A 19313-nucleotide genomic window follows, 5' to 3' on the forward strand; every position below is an offset into this window, starting at 1 on the left:
CAAGGAATGGGGTAGAGCATGAAGCCTCTCATCTTCTCATAATTCGATCCTAAGCTATTCTCTCTTTTCCCAAGAGTTCTCTCCCTCTTTATCTACTAGCCATCCTGCTCTTTCTCTTCTCTTCTCCTTTTTTCTCCCTTTTCCTTTTCTCCTTCATCCTCTTTCTCTCCACAACTTTGATCGAGGTCTTCCACCATGGAATCCTAAATTCCACATGGTATCAGAGCCATTGTTTAGGATTCCAAGTCTTTCGGTTAAGGTATTGATCATACGATTTTATCAAGCTTGCAAAATTGGAATTGAAGCAAAATTGAGCAACTCGTGCTCTCCAAGATAAGTGTTCATCTTTTCTTTTGCTGAGATAATTATTAATGATTAACCTCAAGAAGAAGGTTGGAGAATGAGTATTCTCCTCTTATATACATGAAGATTAAGTGTTGCTACTTTGATTGAATCAACATAAGGTTTTTTTTATTCAGTTTCCTCTCATTCATGCCATTTTCAGTTAATGAGCAGTTTCTATATTTTAATGTTGTTTTTGATCTTTGGGAAATTATTTGAATCAAGCCTAGTTGATTCCCTACTGAAATCATGGTTTATTATGTTTAATACTATGGAAAAAAATCGTTGAACAACCCCTAGAAGATTGCTACTTTTGGTTGTTTGGTGTTTTTTTGCCGGGTTAGTCAACATTGAAGTTGAAGTTGAAGTTGAAGTTAGACTTCAAATTCGAGGCAATGATTTGATTCAACTTCAACTCTTCTTTGGGTGTGTAGACTAGTTCAAGTGCACTGGAAAACAAATTCCAATGTTAGTGCCCCAAAATAAAAAATATGATAGAAACAAGAGAATGAGTAACTTTTTATAATATACTTAAATAAAATATATACCTAAATAGATAATTAACCAAAATAAACATGGTTACTACACTTATAAGTGATTTAATGTGTAGTATTAAAATATATTAATACACTAAATAATGAAATACTATATTATATTAATTAATGATTACAGTTTATAATAAATTAATATAATAATTACGTGTGACTAGAATAAATTATAAATAAATAAATAACATAAGTGAATATAATAAATAAATAAATATATACCATTGGTTTAATTAATTATAGCAATGGGGTAATTAAACCAAAATAATTGATCAAATGTTTACTTTAATAATATTTTAATTACTACTATTAAATTACTATTTAATAAAAGAATTAATAATGAATATACTAAATAAATAAAAAATAATTATTTTATTAATATCAAAAGATGGATTGTTTTACAAAATAAATATAATGAAGTTATAATGTTGGTTTAGTTTTTCCTAACTTAGGAAAAATTAAATCACAGCGTCGTCTTCCTCACGACGTCAATAATGGCGGGAGACAACAGCGAGTTAGCAGGCAACGACGACGGAGGTGGTACTCTGACAGTACGTCGAGAGGGAGGCCGAGAGGCTCTACGACGGTGCGGTGGCACGACCATGCGACAGAGGATCGGCAATGGCAGCTCTGCGACGGAGGCCGAGAGGGAGAAGATAGAGGGGGGGAAAATCAGAGGAGGAAGGCCAAGAAGGGAGAAGAGAGCAAGAGAGGGAGACAAGAGAGGGAGAAGGGAGAAGAGAGCATGAGAGGGAGACGAGAGCGGGATAAATTTTTTTGGGAGAGGAACGCTGAGAGGGAGAACAGAGCGCAAATGAGGGAAAATATTTTGGTTAGGGGAGGCTTCAAGCGAAAGATTTGGAAAATCGGACTTAAACCCAATTCCACCGTTTTCGCCTGAGAGGATGACCTGCTGTTTTCAAATGAGCGCTAGCATCATTCACCGCTAACGGCCTAATCAAATGAACTATGTAATGCGCATGAACTTCATTTCAAGTTCATTGTTGACTAACCCCCCCATAAGTACTTGGTTGATGCAAAGCAAGGGGGGATTATTCTTTTTAAAACTATCCTTAAAAAGTGAGTAATCTCTTTGTTGTACCATAAAAGTGAGCACTTTTTCCACCTTTGAAATTGATCAAAGTGTATTTTAGACTATGACCATTTTGAACGGTGTATGGAACTTTGTCATATGACGATGAGTAATTTTCATCTCCCATATTGTATTTTGTCTAAGTTGGATCTCTATGTCCTTTTTATTCGCAACTTAAGGGGGGAGAAGTACAAGCAAGAAGTATTTTATTTCACATATTGTGATAATTTTTTTGTGACCGTAATATTCAAGAAAGGGGTAGAACAAAAGATAAAGATTTTGTATTTATAAAAACATTATTAGCCAAATAAGATTTAAGATAAAAAATCTTTTTCATTACAAGTTAAAGTTATAAACTCTATCTTGATGTGGAGTATTAAAGAACAAATAGGAAAAAGTCTTACCTTACCCTCACAGAAATAAGTCTTACACAATAATAATTAATATGGCAGAATCTCTAAGGTGTCTTATGGGAAGATGATTCACAGAATGTTTCAATTAAAAAGGTATTTTAAATTATTTCAGTCTTCTATTTATTATATTAGAAATTATTTTTAAGTATTAAAATTTTTGGGATAATAAATAGCCGTTGGCGCCGATACTCAGCTCTTCGTCTCACCAGGCAAGGGCCTCTTGCTATTATTATTTTTCTCTTATGTTTGGTCGAGCAGCAAAACTCTTCGCCGAAATTCCCTCTCTGCAAATTCTTGCTCCAACACTACGATCATCACTTCAGGGCTGTAGAAATGAAAAGCTTGAACTGGGAATTGCCACAAATCGCTCTTTTTCAGCGTCTAGCCCTAGTCTCTCAATCTGGCGTCGGAAGAAGGAAATGGGTAAAGAAGGCATCTTTGTCGTTCAACAGCTCAAGAGACTTGTCTCAGATAGATTTCGACTCGAAAGGTTCATGAAAACTCATGTCTCACGACTCCTGAAGTCCGATCTTCTAGCTGTTCTCGCAGAGTTTCAACGGCAGGATCAGATTTTTCTATCTATGAAGGTTTTTTTTTGCAGTCCTATTTTTCGCCTCTTACGTATTGCGACCGTAGTTCTGAAATTTTAAGATTTGGTTCTTACTGGTACAGTTCAGTATGCATGATTTGTCATCCCCGCGTAAATGATGATGTGCTGAATATATTTCCTATTATTTGGAGCAGCTGGTAGATTTCACGATTGAGGCTTCAATGTACTTAACAGTTTTAATGAGTGTCGACTAAGCATGGTAGCTAAGGTGTAGGTCGTCTTTGATTTGCTGGATTGTACCCCTAGAAAATATAAATGGTGGAAAAAAAAAATACTAGTAATAGTGATTTCACTTCGAGAACTTCACCTGCATATGGTTTCAGCAGTCTCTCAAATGCTAGTGTGGATTCCTATTTTGGAGGTCAAGCTACCAAAATCACTTAATTGGGATTTATATTTCATAGTAATATATTTTAACTTGGAACCATAATCTTTATGTTAGTGGTATGCACTTGGATAAAGTGAAATTGCATGGTGTTTTTTTGTTAAATCAAGATTTTCTGTTTTCTATTTGTGATACCTCACTGCTTCACTTGGAAACTGGATATCACACGATGAGAGAAGTAATTTTCATTCCGTTAAAAGAGCCTTTTGTGGTAATCTACTTCTTAGAGTGAGCAGGTTAAGGACTTCACATTATTAACAAGCAGAGTGCAGAATAGATGGTAGATTGCTTTTATCTGCTCAACCTTTGCACTAAAGACATAAATATACCAGCTTTGAAGATTTTTTTTTGTGATATACTTTCTTTACATCTTGATTGGATTGTAGTCATGTCAAAGTGTCTCTTAGTTGGGTAATCATACAAAGTAGAATCAGATAGTCAGCACCAAAGTTATTAAGCAATTAAGTTGCAATAACCTGCCCAACATGTTGATTTTGTCTTTGATTCATTTATAACTTGCTTGGTTAAAGAGGTTGGTGTTCTAGCTTTAGTTTTGAAGGCTTAGTAGTTTGGATAGTGGTCGTTCAGTCTTCTGGAATTAAACAATTAAATTTCAAGTGTTGAAGAATTACTGAAAAGTGTTTTTCTGTTTTTTTATTTTTTAGTAATTTTGAACTAGTTAGTTTCATGATTGTCTACTTAATTATTATTAGGCATTCTGGATACTGCTTTAGTGGTTCAAAACAATAATGAGCTTGACTAGAACAAACCCCTTGAGCATTCATATAGTGATGAAATGTCTCAAGTTCATAATATGGTGTCCCCTTAAGTTAGTCATCCTTTTAAAAAGAAATGAATGAAAGAGAATGAAAATAAAATGCTATGGTTGGAAGCATTGTTGTTAATATACTCTGAGCTTATTAGTCTTGAAGCTTGAACTCATACCATTAACTTGGTATGATGACTCAGGTGGTATGTGCCTTCTAATGTTTTTGCTTGTTATATTAGTAAAACTGTTTCTTATTTTCTTTTTCCTGGCACTGACTTTCATTTCCTCTTTCTAGATATACGATTCAGTTCGTAAGGAAATTTGGTATCGGCCAGACATGTACTTCTACAGAGACATGCTTTTGATGCTTGCAAGGAACAAAAAAGTAGATGAGGTGAAGCGGGTCTGGGGTGACCTGAAGGAAGAGGGGGTTTGTTTTGATCAGCACACTTATGGTGACATTGTTAGGGCCTTCTTGGATAATGGCTTGCCTTCCCTAGCCATGGAGTTTTATGAGGAAATGAGGCAGTCTGTTGACCCACTTATTTGTTTGCCATATCGAGTTATCTTGAAGGGACTCTTTCCATATCCAGAATTGAGAGAGAAGGTTAAGGAGGATTTCTTGGAGCTGTTTCCTGATATGAGTGTATATGAACCCCCTGAAGACCTCTTTGATGAGCAGGACCAGTGTTCTGATGATGAGTGAGTGACTCATTTGTCCATTACCTAGGAGAAACCAATCTGAGATTCAAATACAGAAGAGAAAGTTTTTTTTTTTTTTCAAGTATTGCCAACCCATCAGTTAGGCATGAAGCTACTATGATAGATTCTAAAGACAGCAAGGTTCAGCCTTATTTTTCTCAAGGATTTTTGATTCCTTGATATTTGAAGATTTACTTTCCTTCCTCAGATTAGGTGAAGAAAATAAAGCCTGCTAGACTGGTTCAATTTTGATGTGAGAAGAGAAGCTAGATTATGAATGGAATAACTGAGAATATGCGTCTCCTGATGTTACTATTCAAAATGTATTTCAAAATGTATACTGTATTCCATTAAAGAGTGAATCTCCATATGCTGCAGATGTCAGTTTCTGGAGCCAAGCACCTTCTGCAATATCAAACTTCTCTTTCCATCTTTTCTTTGCTTTTGGGGTTGTCAACCTCATCCATAGAGAATGCAAACTGTTGTCTACCAAAAGATTCGATAGAACTGAAGTGAAGGGCTACAGTCTGCGTGGTAAAGTATTCATATCCTCCAATTTCTTAGTATTTGCATTATGTCTGGAGTTGTAAGGACTGTTAAATTCAAATAGTAGAAATTTTCTTAGTATAATTACAAAACTCTGCTCCTGTGTTGCTAAAAGATACTAATGTATTTTATTGTTATCAAAACATTCAGCTTTGGAGTAGACATGAGAAACAGAATTAGGTACAGTGGAGGAAAAGGTTAAATGGAAAATTTTGTTGAAATTCTTCTGAGACTTTAAGCCTGAAAAGAAATTTATAGAAATTTCAGAAAAGTTTGTCAAATGAACAAAAAACAATACATAAGAGCAAGCTATTCAAGTATTGCGGTATACTAACTTATAGGTTGTCAATTTGTGGCTTTGTTCAGTGGATTGACAGTCTACTTGATGATTGCGTTTCTAATGTGCCATGCAGTCTGGCAATTCTCACTTGAAATCATTGAGGGTCTGTTTGAAACCCCTGGTAAAGAAAAGAAAAGAAAATGAGAATTTGTGCATTATTATTCCCAAAAATAGTTAGTGAAAATGAGATAATGATCAAATTCTTTTTTTTATTAACTATTTTTTGGAATAATAATGGTCAAATTATCTTTTTCTTTTCTTTTCCACGGGGTTCCAAACAGACCTTGAGTGATTTATTGTTGGCAAGTTCGGAAGAAATCCTAATCAATAATGTTAGGACTGGACTGGCCATCAAACTCGTGGTGTGACCTGTTTCAGTACATCATTGTTCAATGACAATTTAACTAGTGGTGTGACCTGTTTCAGTACATCATTGTTCAATGACAATTTTGCATGGTTGAACCTGACCATTGCATCCTAATGGGCACACCAGCAATGTTTTGTTTCTTCAGAAATTTCCTCTATCATCTTTTCTCTCTCCCATAATGAGCTGCTTCCTCAAACTTCAGATGCTCTTCTCTAAATGCTAAGATTATTCCCCCAAGTCCACCAATCAAGTATAATGGCTTCTTGGCAATATAGACGTAATGAAAAGAAAAGGCACAAAAGTTATGTGAGGCATAACATGTGCATTTCAGATGGTGGGGACCCAATGGAACTACAACAAACGAGAATACTGTGACGAACAAATATAGAGGGGGTGAATAAATTTGTTAACTTTTTTCTTAATTTTATTTTAATTTTTTTGCTCATATTTTAGAATAATTTCAGGTTATTAATCCACTCTCAAGAAGTCTATGAAACACTTCACTTTTATTGCATAGTTTCATGTATAAATCTGGGTAAAACTTAAACTTTGTTAGGTTGCATGTACCAGCTGTAGAAATTCCAAGTTTGTTTTCTCCTTATATTGCTCCATTGTGCTGCATTAAACTAGTATAATGGATGTTTAGAACCCTGCATGTTTACTTGCTCTAACAGTGTTTTGACTCACTTTTGGTCGTTAGCTTTGGAAGCAAATCGTTTTTTTTTTTTTTTTCTTTAGAAAACTCTAATCTAGGTTAAAGGACATCCATTGTTGCTATTCCTCTTTGATACAAAAAAAGGAGAAGTCAGTTTGTATCTCCTAAGTAGAATAGAAGGCTTTCATGAGTCCTTGAACTCTAAAATATTTCACTTGTTGCTTCATTTGACTTACTTTACTTACGCTCACTCTAGGAGCGAGTTTCCATTTTGAACCCAGAAGTTTTGAGTTTCGGTTGAATTCTTCTCCTTCTTTCACTCCTTGTTAGATTAGGAGATTAATGCATGTGTTCATTCAGACAATCTCTTGAACAAACAAGACTTACTCTTGTGTGCTCAGATTTCGTAGTTGGGTAGTGCCACACATTCAACATTCATCCATTCTTCTCGCTTTCATGCATTGGTGTAGAGTTTTATGCGATGCTTCTCCTTCTTCTCCTTTCATCTATAGAATTTGATCAGTTTCTCTTCTCAACATGGTTGAGGGTGCATCTTTAAGCAACCTTGGCAAACAAGACTTTCTCAAGATTATAACTATACCTTTGACGAGGCTATTCAATTATCTATCATGGGCACCTTGTGGTCTTTTTTATCACCTCAAACACCTAATCATAAACTGGCTCATCAATAATATGGAATAGTCAGTAGCTAACAATTTTGTTTATTTAGAAATTAGTAAAATTATATGGGACACATGTGTTAAGTTTTATTCTAGCTTTGACAATTGATAGATACTCTATAAATTTTCAACCATTACTTGATATAGCGAAGTATTAGATTCTTAGTTTATCTACAAGACCTTTGATAGATTCTAGGGTTTCATTCTTAGAAGAAACTAGGGTTTGGGAGAAGAATAAAGTAGGAAAGAAGAGAAGGAGAGTCTAGGAAAGAGAGACTAGGAGCACGAGAGGCAAGAGGGAGAAAGTTTGGAGGGCTCCCCCACCTCAACTTCTTATTTATAGCTTTAGGGTAGAAACCCTAGTACATGAGTAAAAGGAAAATGAACTTGAAAATTCATACTACTTGAACACTCCTTTCAAGCAGGTGCAAAAACATCAAATATTCCCAATATGGTACTAGTAGAGAGAATTTATAGGAATAATTTTTGTGAAAATATATGCTAATTGGTTCTTAAAAGATATTGTATGGATATGACACCTTGTAATTTTTCCCGAACAAAATGACAGTCAATTTCAATGTACTTATTCTTTCAAGAAAAACTGGGTTGGTTGTAATGTGGACGGGTGCTTGATTGTCATAGTGGAGTTGCATAGGCTCAGTTGTTGGAAACCTAAGTTCTGTCATCAAGGATTTGAGTCATAACATCTCATTTATTGTATGAGCCATGATCCTATATTCTACTTCAACACTTGATCTAACCACAACATTTTTTTTTTTTTTTTTTTGTTTTTCCGAGTGACTAAATTACCTCCCATAATTATACAATTATTGGAAGTTGATTTCTGTTGTCGGGAGAACTAGCCCTATTTGCATTTACAAAATCCTCGATATTAGTATGTCCATGGTATTTATATAATAACCCTTGACCTGAATTTTTCTTTAGATATCGAAGTACTCTCTCTAGTGTCATCCAATGAGATTGCCAAGGTTGTGTATAATTGGATTGATAATACTCACGGAATAAGATATGCATGGCCTTGTCATTATGAGATAAATTATTTTTTAAATCAAATGTTGGAACTGTCCACTTTTTCAAGATGACATGGACATTTCCCTTCCCGAGGAGGCCAGTAACCTCCTATTTAAAGAACCATAAATTGGTTTCGAGGGCAATTTTAGAATTCTAGAGGGCCTACTAGGGTATCATTAAGGACCTATTTGGAACCCATAGAAAAGAAAAAGGGAGAGAAAGGTATTTTTTGTTGTTTGGTAATAAAGAATCATAGAGAGAAAATCACTTTCTCTCTTTGTTAATAAATTTTCTCTCACAAAATGATGGAATTTTTGGAAAAATGAATAAAAGTAGAAACTTGAGAGAAAATTTTAAAATATTACTATTTTTTTCATGTGTATCTAAATAAAAGAAACTACATTTTTCTTCTATTTTCTCTCTTATTTTCCATAGGCATTCTCTTTTCTTTTCTCTTTCTCTTTTCTGCCGTTTCTTTTCTCTCCACTTTTTGTATTTCAAACATAGTGTAAAAGTATATATTATGATATAAGTCCTACCTCATAAACAGAAATCCCAACACTACTTGTTAGAACTCGTACAATGATGGCACCTCTAAAATCCTACAAAAATGATTTAGGGCCTTTTAGTGCACTCTATAAGTGAAAGTGAATTCACTTTCACTGGGAAACTGTCTCCAAAAATGTTAGTGCATTGTGTAAGTCGTTTAAGAGAAAAAAACAAGTGAAAGTGAATTCACTCCATGAGATTAGTGAATTCACTTTCACTCGATGCTCGATGATGAGACTAAACTGATTCAATTACATTTTAATGGAAATATTTATATTATTTTATTAATAAAATACCTTATTTATTTATTATATTCTTGACTTTTAATATTATATTAAATTACTAATTTAAAAGTGATAATTAAGATATCATAAACATACGAATTTGATCAAGTATCTAGAGTAAATATTTTAGTTTAAGTATTTAATTTTTATAATTAGATAAATTAATATATTTATTTTACTTTGTAATTCTAGTACTAATTTGAACTAAACAAATATATATATATATTATTAATAAATAACCTATTTATTTACTTGTTATATTTACTACTTTTAATAGCATATTAAATTATTAATTTAAGAGTGATAATTTAGATATCATAAAAGTAAAAATTTGATTACGCCATCATAAAAGTAACCATGTTTGTTTAGGTATAATTTTTTTATATTTAATTAATTTAATATTTGTATTTAAAATATAAATTTTTTTATCTCATTTTTAATTAAAAAATTAAATAAAAAACTATCTTAATAAAGTTAAATTTATCAAAATATTTTATTAATAAACTCATTCTCTACTTTCCACTAAATTTTTCATTATGCACATTAACACAAGAAAGTATTTTACACACTTTTCATTAAGCACACTACCACAAAAGAATAATTTACTTTCACTTTCACTTTCTAGTGCACTAACCCCCCTTTAATCTCATAACTCACTTGGCATGGGAACGTTAGATGGCACATAGCTTATGTTTGGAACACCTAAAGTGGAGAAAAAAGAAAAGGAAGAGGAGAAAGAAAGAAAAAAATTATTTTCTCTTGTTTGAATGCCCATGGAAAATGAGAGAGAAAATGAAACAAAAATGAAACAAAAATATAGGTTATCTTGTTTAGTTGTCATGCATGAATTACAGAAATAGAGTAATTCAATTGCAAATCATTTTACCATAGTAGACCCAAAGAGATGATTTTAATTGCAGAGCATCGAAGAGCAACAATTGCTTTAGAAATTGGTAAGCTTGGAAACCAAAGAGACAATTGAGCTTTAACAGTTTCATTTAAAATGGATTCAGAAGACTTCCAGCTCATTCAAAATGCCAAACCTTCACCATTAAGCATCCTCCAACTGCTCGCCCCAATCATGGGATCATGCCTTCATTGTAAGTTCAGGATTGCAGCTATCCAGAATACGGGGTAATAGACACAGAAAATGACAATAATTTTTCCTGCACAAGTAATTATCTTCTTAACTACAACTGAGCTTCAAGCAGGCATTCCGAATCCAAATCAAACCTTCTACCTCCACAAGAACAGACCAGGTATAATTTTTCCAGGGAATTAATACAATTTGATGTTGTTCATCTCATTACAACTTCCCAACATCTGCATCATGGCTCTGCATAAAAATCCATGTCAGCCATCTCAAATCTTTTAGTCACAAAAGAAATTTATGTTTTCTTCAAAACTACCATAGTATTCTGATAGCAAATTCAAATTCGGATATTTTTCGAATTCAGGTCTTTTAAGATTTCAACAATTTGATATCCTTTTTATCTTTTTGTGGGTATTCAAGAAAAAATAAAACTAACAGAGACTATTCCAAAGTAAATAAATAAAACAGAAGATAGTAGATAAAGCTACGAACGCCATGCAACATTTTTCAAAGGATTAGGAACAAAAATGCCAAGAAGATGCTAATACTAATGCAATGCCATAGTCAAAGGTTCTATGAGCAAAGGAGGATAACCTAGGAAGATATAACAATGCACTTCAAAGTAACAGACAAATCAGTTTCTTCTGAGAAGATATATTGCTAGAAGGATACTCCATCTAACTCATGTTGAATTTCTGCTGATAAGAATCCCCAAACGAAGTTAAAGAAAACAATTACATGGTCAAGATCATCGAGAGCCTGATAAACTATATGCCCATATTATGGGCATGCTGTTAAAAGACTCCACCTAGCTCATGCTGAAATTCTGCTGATGACAATGCATCTCAAATGAGCTTTAGAAAAAAATTGCACGACATAGTTCATGAAGAGCTTGCAAGCTAATTCCCAGACTATGCCTGCCCATTACTTATCCTCCATGATCTCCATCATAAAAATGACTTCACCACTAGATTACATTGTTTTATGCTTTTTTTATCCCATTCTCAATACCCCTCCAAGTTGTTGTCAGCAAAACGAGGAAACTTGTAGAGAGGGCATTTTTTGTTCTAGATTTATGTAGGAAGAATCTACACACAATGTCATTAAGAACATATTTAGTGCAAACTTATTCTTCACATAAATTGCAGTGACAAATAAATAATATTAATAATTATAAGTAAGAAATCAAAACTCGAAACTTGCTGCTACTTGAATGATCTCAAATTTGGGAATGTATCCTACTGACAAAAGTCCATAACCAGAAGCTGTTCAGAACTTACTATGAATTAATAAATGCACAAAGATATAAAAAAAAAATCAGACGAAAAATCAAGGATTCACAACTCAACCAATTTGTAGGTAGCAATTACATGTTAAGAAATTGGGTGCTAGGAATTCAAATTAAACGGATAATAGTACTAAAGTGACACCAACTCAACAGAAAGGTTCTTATGTGATGTACATGGAATGAACATAGTCTTAATTGAACCAGATATGACAAGAAACACACATCTACAAGCATAAGCAAGACAATTTTTTCAATAATATCAGATATTAAAATTTAAAAAATGACAACAAAATGTCTAGGAAAGAAAGCACTACCTGATATCTACAAGGAATCCCTGAACATTACCATGCTCAGTCTAAGCCAGCAACTTTGCTCCTCAACTTCATATTTTTATTTTCCTGTTAAAATATAAGTCAGAATTCATTTTTACAAATCTTACATACTTATTAGTATAACAGCATTTATGATTTTTTAAGTTATTCTAAAATTTTAGATGCAAGATTTTTTAAAGAGTTACGTTAAGTAGGCACAAGTACCAACAGCATAAAAAGTTATTAAGGTAAAAATATAAAAATTCTGAAATGTGTAAATGTCAAACATTTTTTTCTAGCACCTAATATAGCTCTAACTGGTATTTTCAACATGCAAACAAAATATTAAAAATCTTTTCATCTCATTACAGTTAAAAAATTAATCTAAAATTTGGATTGGGCCTTTGGCTCAATGTGGTCACAAGGGGTTTTCTATACTGTGAGATCTGAGGTTCAAGTCACACCAAGGGAAAGGAGTGTTAGATGTCTGTGTAATCAAAATTCAAAAAGACCAATTGATCTCAAATGAATAGAGTAAAGAAAGAAGATAAAAGAGAAATTGAAGAGATAAGAGAGAAAAGAAGAAAAAAATAGAAGAGAATAGGTCTGCTGTACAGCCTATTAGATGGGGATAGATTGGCCCCCCATCATGTTTATTAATTCACTTAAGGGTTTTACAAAAAAACTAAAAAGTCCATAACATTAGGACTGATACAAAAGAGAGTAAAACACCCTTTAACACCCTCAAGATTTAAATAATAATCACACCAATTCAGAAATCTAGACACTTTTGTCTAACAAATTACAGACCTACCCACATCAGAAATTAGCCCTGATTACTAACAAATATTAGTAGCCATCACTGAATACATCCATCTGAACAAACTTAATATTTCCTCACCTGTAGGATACAGGGCATTAAGACAAGTGGATTATCCCGTTAACAAAACCATAAATCATCAAAACCAGTCATCACTGAAGCAAACCATGATTCATCGCTCTCACATATTATACCCTTGTTCCCTCAAACGGAACTCCGCACCTTGTATATAACTGAATACAGAAGACTGAAACAAGCTGAAATTTAGTACTTCTGAACAACAGGACACAGGGCATTGTGCCCAGCCATCCATCCATTGAGACGCAGCAATCTATGAATTCATCACTTCTCAAATGTTGCAAAACACATATACTCCAATCTTGCGTCCACAACAGATCTGCATTGAGCTCCCAACATCGAACACGCAACACACACTGCATCCTAATCATGCAGTGAACAAACTGTTTGTCTATCTCTCTACCAGAGCTGGTGATAGGTTTAGCATTATGGCATCGAAGAGACATCTTATTTGTAGTAATTTATGACTCTCTCTCACTTAACAAGATAAAGTTTCATGGAGATTTACACATTGAGAACTTACAGCTACCTACTTACATACAAGCGAACAGCATGCCTTCAAAAAATAAACTTCTCTCATCGTTCTGTTCTCACAAATAAAAAGGCCAAGAAGAAGAAACATTCCAGTATTTCCAAAACATGGCTAACCTGTTCAAGAACTTGAGCGGAGCTCTTCTCGACGACCCTCGCCAAGCCCTCCAGCTTCGCCAGCATCTTACAGTATAAATCTTCCACTTGCGAGGCATAATTTGTCGCTACCGGGCCAACCAATCTTCCGAGTCTCCTAACATCATACCCCTCGGCGCACGAGTCCAAAACCCTCTGCTCCTTGGAGACCTTCCTCAGCCGGTCCAAGCCCTCCTTTGTCTCCTCCTCCAAACCAGCGGCGCCAAGAGGAAGCCACGGGAGCTCCGAATTGGGACTAAAGGCACCGTAGTTTCCCCGGAATGCAGGCCCAATGTTGATGACATCCACCGATTTAGGCTCGAATGACGGTCTCGACGGCCGGTACAGGAAAGCACGGTACTCATGAGTGTGGATGAGCGATTCAGATGACGTGAGAGGAGTCGACACGAGAAGAAATATCAAGGGATAATGCTGACATTGATTTTGCAAGATGTAGTTGCTGAGATTGGAATCCTTAGAGAGGGCTTTTGCGAGAGAGGCAGACACAGCTATCTCGCGCATGGAAGGGCGTAGACCAGTGCGGCGACGGGAGACGAACCAACCGAGAAGAGGAGCAGGACGCGCGGAGCGGCAACGGGTAAGGGCAGTGGAATTGAGGCGTCCGAAAGAGTCGTAGAAGGAGAAGAGGGAATTAGAGGAGAAATGGGAGGTTACACTGGCGATGAGGGTGGCATCAGGGTTGGCGGATGGCTGGTCGTCATCGGTGAGTTCCGAGGCCGGAGGTTGTGATATGTGGCCGAAGAGGAGGCCGTCGATGTCACCGGCGGCAGTGGAGGACCGTTGGAGAATGGCGGCCAGAGTGGGGCCGGGTATGGCGATCTTCGCCACCTGAATATCGTTGGCTTCGACAGCCATGGTTTTCCTCTCGCCCGCGGTCACACCTCTTTCACAGCTTCACAGTTTCACAGGTTTTCTCTTCAATCTGCCGATGGCGAGCCGCAGCGAAACGGAAATAGAAAATATGTCGAAATGGTGTAAACTCCATTTGTGTAAGGGCCAGGGGCAGGGTAGGGTGGCTTCGAACCGAGCCGACTCGAGTTCGGCTTAGTGCCGGCTCTGTTCGATTCATTAGATCTTGAGCTCAATATCAGAAATAGGCTCGTTTAGATTAACGAGCTGAACTCGAGCAGAGCCAGGTTCGATTTGCCGGCTCGCGAACCGACTCGTTAATTTAACGAGCAGCGAGGGGGAGTTAGGAAAATTTTCGGGAAAGAGAGAGTACGTCGACAGGTATTCATGGAAAACAGGGGATTTTGGTCTTTAAATCTCTCTTTCTCCCTCACCCTCTTTGATTCCTCAATCTTTGTCCAAACTTCGGTTTTTTCGTCTACGATTTTGTCCTCTACCATTTCTTCCTCTTCTATCTTCTTCCTCTTCGATTTCTTCATCCGAAGTTCTTCATCGCCGACGAACGAAAGCAACGGTCCGACGGGAGGTAAGATTTTTATTTAATGTTTTATTTTTTTTGCATCGCCGAACTAAATCTCTAATTCTCGCTTCGTTTCAGCAGTGCTCCTTCATTCTTGGAAATTTTTTGGAGATATCCCCGAACAGCGAACACTCTCTGTTTCTAAAAGTGTTGATTTTTTTTTTCATTTTTATCTTCTGTACGTTTTCTTCCTCTGCGATTTCGGTGTTGATTTTTGTTTTTAATTTTTATCTTATAAACGATTTCTTCCTCTGCGATTTCGGTGTTGATCTTTCTTTTTTTTTCATTTTTATCTTCTGTAAGTCTAGTTAACCTTTGGTTGACAGGACTCTCGGATTAGTTGTATATGTTCCAGATAAAATTAAATATATCATTTTAATCATTTTTTTACATTTTTTTCCTCAATCAATAAGTTTATCTCGTATCCGTTTTCTATCATGTGGTTTTTTTTTTAAGCATGAAGAGAATTTAGCAGACCATGTAGTTGATTATTATCTTATTACTCACACACCTAAACTTTGACCTTCCAATTTCCACCTATTTTGCTATCAGCGGTATTGGTTTTAAATGCATAAAACTTCTGTTCTCTTTTAAGAATTTGTTTAAGCTGAAAATGATCATTCATCATTTGCTCAACATTGCATTTTGTACTATCGTCATTCATATGTTGTCCTACATTTGGTATCCTATACGATTTTCCTGTGGACAAAGTCTCAAAGCCCTTCTTCTAGTCACAATATGTGGATTATCAACATTTTCAATGTACACTGCACATCTACTTTTGTTAGTTCACTACTTATATTGATCTTTGTTCATATAGATTGTGTCCATATTAATTATATTTTATCTGGTAGTGGACTTTTTTTTATCCAAAATGCAATGATTAGTCTTTATCTTTTTTCTGCAGCTTCTATTGTGACTTGGTTCTGTTTTTTTTTCAATAACTTGAGAGAATTAAAATTACGATAACATGCTCTTTGAAGCAATTGTGTAGACAAAAATCATGTCCTAACTTGAGAAAATTAAAATTACGATAACATACTTTTTTTTATGTTTTTAATTTATAATTTTATTTTTTTTGTAGAAGTAAGAATGTCAACACCTCCTAAATTGACATCAATAATTAACACTAGTTGTAGTGTGACCATAAATAGTGACTCAACTCCACCAAAGTCACTATACTCTATCATAGAAGTAGGCCCAGATGAAATTACCATAAATGAGGATGTAGGTGACACTACCCATACTTCAAAAAGACAAAAAAAGTCTCATGTGTTGGAATTCAAAGAAGTATCACTTAATAGTACAAAAAAGGCTCGGTGTGTTCATTGTAAAATCAATTTGAGTGTTATTAGTAGTGGAGTGACCACACATATGAGTCGGCATTTGAAACGTTGCACTAGTAGAAAAGTGGCAATGAGAAAACAAAAAACCTTAAACTTTCAACCAGTGGGAGTGGTGTATAATGTTGATCAGAGTTCATCTGGACTTCTTTTTATGGATTTTGGAGGAAAATATGATCAAACTAAAATGAGAGTTGTCATTGCTCATTGGATTCTTATGCATGAGCATCCATTCATGATGTAGAAGATGAGAGATTTAATTTTGTAATGAAGATGACAAATATGAATTATGAGAAAATATCTCGTAAGACCATTAAGGAGTGTATGGAGGTGTATGAAGCAAAGAAAAAGAAATTGAAAATTTTGTTAAAAGAGATTAACAAGATTAGTCTTACCATGGATCTTTGGAAGTCCCAAAATCAAAAGATTGAATACATGGTTATTATTGGGCATTTTATTGACAGTAATTAGAAACTACAAAAACGAGTCTTGAGTTTTGTGCATGTTCCTCCTCCTCGTCATGGTGTTGATATAGTAGATGCTATTTACAAGTGTTTAAAGGAGTGGGAGATCGAAAAAAAAGTTTTTAGTATTTCAATTGATAATGTTATATATAATGATGTTTGTATAAGAGTTTTGAAATAAGATTTTTCGAGGAAAGAAAATTTGGTTTGAGGTGGAAAGTTGTTTCATGTGCGTTGTTGTGCTCATATTTTGAACTTATTAGTCTAAGATGGTCTTGTTCAGATTAAGGATATCATTGTTAATGTGCGTGAAAGTTTCAAATTCATAAATCTGTCTAAGGCTAGACTTTGCACTTTTTCTGAAATTGTACAATAACTAGAACTTGGTGAAAAGAGGTTGGTTATTGATTGTCCAACTCGTTGGAACTCCACTTATGACATGTTGTCTTCTGCATTAAAAGTCAAATATGCATTCTCTAGATTTAAAGTTAGAGAACCAACTTATGATTGTTTGCCAAGTCTTGATGAATGGGAAAAGGTTGACATGGTGTGTGAGATTCTAGAAGTTTTTAATTCAATTACTAATATAATTTCTGGGAGTGACTACCCTACTTCTAATTTGTACATTAGTGAGGTATATAGGGTAAAAGATGTTCTGAATTTTCATTCTACAAATGAAAATATTTTTATTAGGACAATAGTTAGTAGAATGAAAGAGAAATTTGAGAAGTACTGGGGTGAATGCAATTTATTGATGGTTTTTGCTTCAGTTTTAGATCCAAGGGTCAAATTAAGGGTTTTCGAAATGTGTTTTCCAGAGATATATTCTTAAGGAGGAAGCTACAATGAATATAAATTTAGTTCGACGTACCTTATATGAGATCTATGATGAATATGTATCCTTATATAATGTGGATATTAGAAATGAAGAGATTGTATCAAGTACTAGCTCTATGGGTGTTTTCACAAGTCGTAGGCTTTCATAAAGTTCCGGTTTGTCAAAGTTAATGAATTATATGAAACAAGTGGATATAGTTAATTCACCAAGGTCAGAATTGGAAATTTATCTTGAAGAAGGTGTATATAGTTGTGAGGGAACTTCACAATATGATTTTGATGTTTTAGAATGGAGGAAAGTGAATCATATAAAATTTCGGGTATTATCTAAGATGGCAGCAGACATCCTTGTAATTTCCATATCCACAGTAGCTTCAAAGTCTACATTTAGTGTTGGTGGTAAAGTAATAGACTCATATCGTTCTTCCTTGGCACCAATTACAGTTCAAGCTTTGATTTGTCACAGTGATTGGGTTCGGGTTCTTCACGATGTAAAGAAAAATCAAAAGGTGAATTTCTTTGATTAATTATTTATTATGGTATTTTTTAGTTTTATTTATTAAAATTTTGTTTTATGATTACAACCTGAGAAGAAGAGTGTAGAGATAATGCTACCAGCTACATGATTTTTCATGTTTTCTCATCATGGTAATTTTAATATTTTTAACGACATTAAGTAACTAGTAGTGGAAGAGTATTTTTTTATCTGACAATAACTAATTTTATTTTTTTGTTTTTGTCATAGGTGGAGATTTTGCTTATGCAGGGACGTATATTATTTTCTAGCATGAAGAGAAATAACTATAGTTTGTAAATTTATAATAGATTTATAGTTTTTATTTGGGTGATTGTAAATTAATAGTGATAATTCATTTAATTTTGTTGTATTTGATTATTATATGGAGTTTATTCATAATGTTATGCAGTGTATGGAATGTTTAGACTATTTTATGGAGTGTATGGAGTGTATAAACAATTTTATGGAGTGTTTATGGAATGTATAGACAATTTTATGGAGTGTTTATGGAGTGTTTATGAAGTGTTTATGTAGGTATTATGTATATTGATTATGCTCAATTTTAAGTATAGGTTACGCCGAATTTTATGCAAGTATTATATACATAGATTATGCTCAATTTTAAGTAGAGGTTATGCCCAATCTTATACACGTATTATATATATATAGGTTATGCCCAATTTTATGTAGAGGTCATGCCCAATTTTATGTAAATTGTATGCATAATTTTATATACAATTTATTTGATATATGTTTTTTGAAAAGTTTTAAATGTATGTTGAAGCTCGGCTAGACTTCGGTTAAAATTGTTGGGCTCGAGCTTGATAACAATTTTAGGCTCGAGATGAGGCTTGGTTCGAAGCTTGGCTCGAACATAGGCAGGTTCGGGCTCGGCTCGGCTTGATGCCACCCCTAGGCCAGGGGCCAGGGCAGTTGAAAAGTAAGATCATTGGAGAAAAAGAAAAAATAACATAAATTTTAAAATGATATTTTTTATAATAATATATTTAATTATATTAAAATATCATAAAGAAAATATAATGAAAAATATTTGTTGTGTTAGTGTAATCTTATGAAAAATGTCAAAAAAATCATTTAAAATAGGTTTAGTATGAAATAACTAATAAAAAAAGG

General features: G+C 34.4%; 2 protein-coding genes across 3 annotated transcripts; one reads left to right on the plus strand and one right to left on the minus strand.

Annotated features, from left to right (window-relative positions):
* The first annotated feature begins 2612 nt into the window (after positions 1-2612).
* On the plus strand, positions 2613-5431 carry LOC137966571 (pentatricopeptide repeat-containing protein At1g62350-like). Its single transcript, XM_068813237.1, has 3 exons — positions 2613-2980; positions 4453-4859; positions 5238-5431. The coding sequence occupies exons 1-3, from the start codon at positions 2636-2638 to the stop codon at positions 5326-5328; spliced, it is 843 nt and encodes a 280-aa protein (XP_068669338.1). The 5' UTR covers positions 2613-2635; the 3' UTR covers positions 5329-5431.
* Positions 5432-10205: 4774 nt separating this feature from the next.
* Positions 10206-14525, minus strand: LOC137966248 (uncharacterized). 2 transcript variants are annotated; one of them, XM_068812815.1, is made up of 3 exons: positions 13551-14525; positions 12008-12073; positions 10206-10648 (listed from the first exon to the last, which is right to left on the minus strand). In XM_068812815.1, exons 1-2 carry the CDS (start codon positions 14442-14444, stop codon positions 12044-12046), a joined length of 924 nt encoding a protein of 307 aa, XP_068668916.1. In that variant the 5' UTR covers positions 14445-14525; the 3' UTR covers positions 10206-10648; positions 12008-12043. The 2 variants fall into 2 exon arrangements, with proteins under 2 accessions (XP_068668916.1, XP_068668915.1); XM_068812814.1 differs by having other exon boundaries at positions 12008-12091.
* Positions 14526-19313: the final 4788 nt, after the last annotated feature.

This window comes from Aristolochia californica, unplaced genomic scaffold (genome assembly GCF_029961685.1).
Source record: "Aristolochia californica isolate CCGP_79_NKW_82.1479 unplaced genomic scaffold, dmAriCali1.0.hap1 SCAF_5, whole genome shotgun sequence".
Lineage (NCBI taxonomy): Eukaryota > Viridiplantae > Streptophyta > Magnoliopsida > Piperales > Aristolochiaceae > Aristolochia > Aristolochia californica.